This window comes from Patagioenas fasciata, chromosome 13, assembly GCF_037038585.1.
Source record: "Patagioenas fasciata isolate bPatFas1 chromosome 13, bPatFas1.hap1, whole genome shotgun sequence".
Classification (NCBI taxonomy): Eukaryota; Metazoa; Chordata; class Aves; order Columbiformes; family Columbidae; genus Patagioenas; species Patagioenas fasciata.
In genome coordinates, this window is record NC_092532.1 from 15,519,657 (window position 1) to 15,523,513 (window position 3,857).

At 57.5% G+C, this 3,857-nt stretch overlaps 1 protein-coding gene across 1 annotated transcript; it reads right to left on the minus strand.

The window, feature by feature from the left end:
* Window positions 1-25: 25 nt before the first annotated feature.
* Window positions 26-2,295, minus strand: LOC136107275 (C-signal-like). Its single transcript, XM_065848200.2, has 6 exons — window positions 1,879-2,295; window positions 1,489-1,540; window positions 1,123-1,310; window positions 683-841; window positions 439-558; window positions 26-223 (listed from the first exon to the last, which is right to left on the minus strand). The coding sequence occupies exons 1-6, from the start codon at window positions 2,023-2,025 to the stop codon at window positions 110-112; spliced, it is 780 nt and encodes a 259-aa protein (XP_065704272.1). The 5' UTR covers window positions 2,026-2,295; the 3' UTR covers window positions 26-109.
* Between the last annotated feature and the right edge of the window lie 1,562 nt (window positions 2,296-3,857).

Sequence of the window (3,857 nt, forward strand, 5' to 3'; positions counted from 1 at the left end):
GAGGAGCGGGGCTGCGCAGCAGAGCTGGTAGCTCTCAGTCAGGGGTTTATTGAGGACATGGGGCAGGGGGGAGCACAGAGTCCTTCTGCCAGGAGGTCGGGCTGGCATTTCACCAGGGCACGACATTCCCTTTCCAATTCAGGAAGGTGCTGGAGTCCTTCTCAGAGAGGGAGGAGAGCACCTTCAGCATCCCTTGCACGCTGGCGTCCACCGTCACAGGGGGCTGCGGGACAGAGGGGGAGAGGCAGCCTGTGCCCAAGGCCTGGCTAAAGGGGGGCAGCCAGTGGCAGGAGCCGCTCAAGGGTTGGGGAAAGCTACCAGCCCTGCGCAGAGGGGCCAGGCAGGGAGCTGAGGAGATGGGAGCATTGGATATCTGGGGACAGGGCAGGGAGGTCATGGTCAAGGGCTCTGATGGACCCACCACGGTGAAACTCCTACCGTGTCTCCACTTGAGCTCCCCATCTCAGTTTGTACCCAGCCAGGGTGGAGAGCAATGCAGAGGATGCCGTGTTCCCGGTACCCCAGGGACTGGCACTTGGTCAGCATGTTCAGAGCAGCCTGTAAGGAGACAGAGCAGGGATGGTGATGGGAGGGGAAGGGTGGCTGCAAGGGACATGTGCAGACTCCATGGCTGGGTCAGGGAAGGGGAAGCAAATCTGTCCCGGGCACAGCTTGGCAGTACCTTGCTGCAGCGATAGGAGACAACTTGCAACTTATCCCAACCAAAAGGAGAAGTGATGGAGCCTGCAGCGCTGGATATGTTGACGATGGCCGCCTTGCTGCAGCTCAGCACTGAGCCCGGGCTCCCCTGGGCAGCCTTCTTCAGCAAGGGCAGGAAGGCCTGAGAGGAGAGAAGGGGAGGAAAGGAGATAGGGTTGTGCACAGAGGTAGCACAGAGAACAGGACAAGCTCCTTCCACAGTGTTAACATTAGCGCCAGCATTGGAGCATCCTCCCTCCCCTTCCCACTGCCCCAGCCCATCAGGCTCCAGCTCCTGAGCTCCAGCCTGTGGCTCCATGAGCTCCACTGACCAAGAGCCCATCAAGCACTGGAGCAGCAGCAGGGCCCCCTCCCACCAGCCCTTTGTCCCCCAGCACAGCCCAGATGGGGTGAGGCTCTCACCTGGCCCAGCAGCAGCGGCCCAGCTGTGTTGGTGGTGTAAACCTGGATCATGTCCTCCAGCGTCTCGCCATCAAGCGTGCTCATCTTGGCAATCGCAGCATTGTTGATGAGGAGGTTCAGCCCTGAGCCCCCCAGCTGCTCCTCCACTCTGGCTGCAGCCGCCTTGATGCTGGTGGGGTCAGTGACATCTGCAGAACACAGGGGAGGTGGGTGCCCATGTCCCCATGCTGGCTTGGAGCCCGCCGTGTTCCCAGCGCTGGGCTCCCAGGGTGTCGCAGCGCCCAGGTTCTCGCCAGGGCTGTGGGAGCCATGGTGCTGCGCAGAAAGGGGAACCGGGGCCAGGGACCCTCACCTCGGGGTACTTACTGAGTTGGGTGATCACCAGGTTGGAGTGCCTGGAGGCCAAATTCTGTAACTCCTGCAACAGAGGGGACCATATGGGCACAGAGAGGCAGGAGGGGCTGTGCAGAGGCTCAGCCTTTCCCAGGCAAACCTGTGTTGCTCCAGCTCGTCCCTGCACTGCCTGGCGCCCAGCACTCCGCTCTGGCTGCCCTGTTCCCATCAGATGGGGATCTGTGCCTCCTGCACAGGCCACGAGCCACTGTCCCCACCGCACATCCCATGCACAGCTGGTCCCACAGCTGTCCCAGCCCAGCTGCAGCTCCAGCCCTTTGCAAACCCCTTCCCTGCCCAACCTGCTGCCCTGGCACTGAATTCTCCCATCCCTCAGCACAACCCACCCCCTCCCAGCCCCACCTGTGCTCGCTGTCCTTTGGGGTCCCGACAAGCTGCAAAGACCCGCTCAGGTGGCTTTGGCATCTGCAGGAACTGCCGGACAAACCCCAGGCCGATTCCCCGGTTGGCCCCAGTCACCAGAACGGAGTGGACACGAAGGTCTGCCATGCCCCTCTGTTTGCCACTGCTGTACTTTCACCCTGACTCATCAGGTACCTTTCGCTATTGGGTTATCTCGCATTTTCCCGCGAGGGTTTGCATCAGCCCAAGGCTCTACGGCGTTTTCTGCCTGCACTCGAGTCTCTTGGCTGTGGTCCATACCCACAATCCAGCTTTCTTGGCAGCCAAGGAATGACACAGAGTGAGCTGAGTGTCCTACCCAGGCAGGGAACACCCTGGGCTGGATGTATGGAGAGTTATTCTTTGTACCTTCCCTGCTCCACCAAACCTAAGCTGCTTGGTTTTCTGAGCCTGTCCTACCGTGCTTCCTCCACCAAGATGCCCTCTCCCACTGCTGCCCTCCCTCTTGGGACACCAGGCTCTGTCCCTGCCCTCACCTGAGGTCAGGCAGGTAAGGGTTAACCCACTGACCCTGTTCAGCACAGTTTGTTGAACATAATTTGTGCAACCCCAAAGCCAGGGGTGAAGCAGCCAGGACAGATGAGTGTCCCTTACACCCTCAAGAACTTCTTGGAAACCTTCAGAACTGCTCAGAGGAACACCTTCCTGAGGGTCTGCTCTAACAACATCTCTAGTATTTAAGTTGCAGACCAAGCAGCATGGAGGTGATATACTGAACTCCGAAGAAAACTCTGACTGGTGGATACAGGAGCTTCAGGACAGGCCTGAAGAATCCCCAGGAGGTCCTGCTCTGTCTAAAGTCAATGGAGGAGCACCACTTGCATGTCTCCATGGGCTGATGGGGAGGACCTGGGTATCCCATGGCCTCCCCAGGTGGTTCCTGCTACAGCGTTGACCAAACCATGCACAGACAATTTGTAATAGCAGAAGATACATATAAGATAGTTAGGAGATGTTTTGTAAGTAGTTTAAGATAATTAATAACAAGAGATCAGGCAGGTGATTGTGCAGGACTAGGTAGGTATAAGCCTGGGGAGTCTCACCTGCTCCAGCTGGAGATGCTGCTACAAGGACCTTTGCAACTGTACAGTAACCAGCCCCCCTGTTCTGGAAATTTGATCCTCCCTGTGTGTGCTACCTAATGCAGAGATCCTAATAAATTAGGGTTTTTTTTCTTTAAAAACAAACCCTGCTGTCTACTCGCCTGTGTAGCACTAATCGGTCTTGTCGTGGCATTTCACTGCGCTCACTCAAGCCCACTGGTGCAGCCACAACCTCAGCCTGGAGCTGGAAAGACACCAACCAGACTGAGCCACAACGTGCATGTCCTGGTGTCAGCCCTGACCTGCGCCAGAGGAGGAGGTGTTTGCCATCCCTCCAGCATGTCGGAGCATTTCCTGGTTTGCTTGCCAGATTTAAGCAGGTAAGCAGCTTTAACGCCTCAAGAAGAGGCAAAGTGTGTGCGAGCCCATCACAGAAGGATGCTTCTTCCCATGGGGGAGAATCTGGGGCTGCTTAGAGCTGTTAGAGCCAAAACCAGAGGAAATAATGCAAAAACAAGGTCGTGTTTCAGTGATGGTTTGTCATCACGCAGAACCACCAAATGGCAACCAGTAACAGAAAACCTACCAAACAACAGGGAAAAGTCTGTGTGTGCCTGGGAAAAGCCTGGAGGTGAGTGTGGAACCAGGTGCAGGCTGGGGATGCACATGGGCGTGGGGTTGGGGATGTGGATGGGATTGGGGTTGGAAACGGGGATGTGGATGGGGTTGGGAATGCGCTGGGGATGTGGATGGGCGGTGTAAACGAGGACAAGAATGACGATACATGTAGAGCTGGAGTCGGGCGGGCACCGCCAGCCGCTCCGCCCCGGATCCCGGGCAGCGCGTCCCGTTTCCTGTTCCTGGGGCACGGGCCAC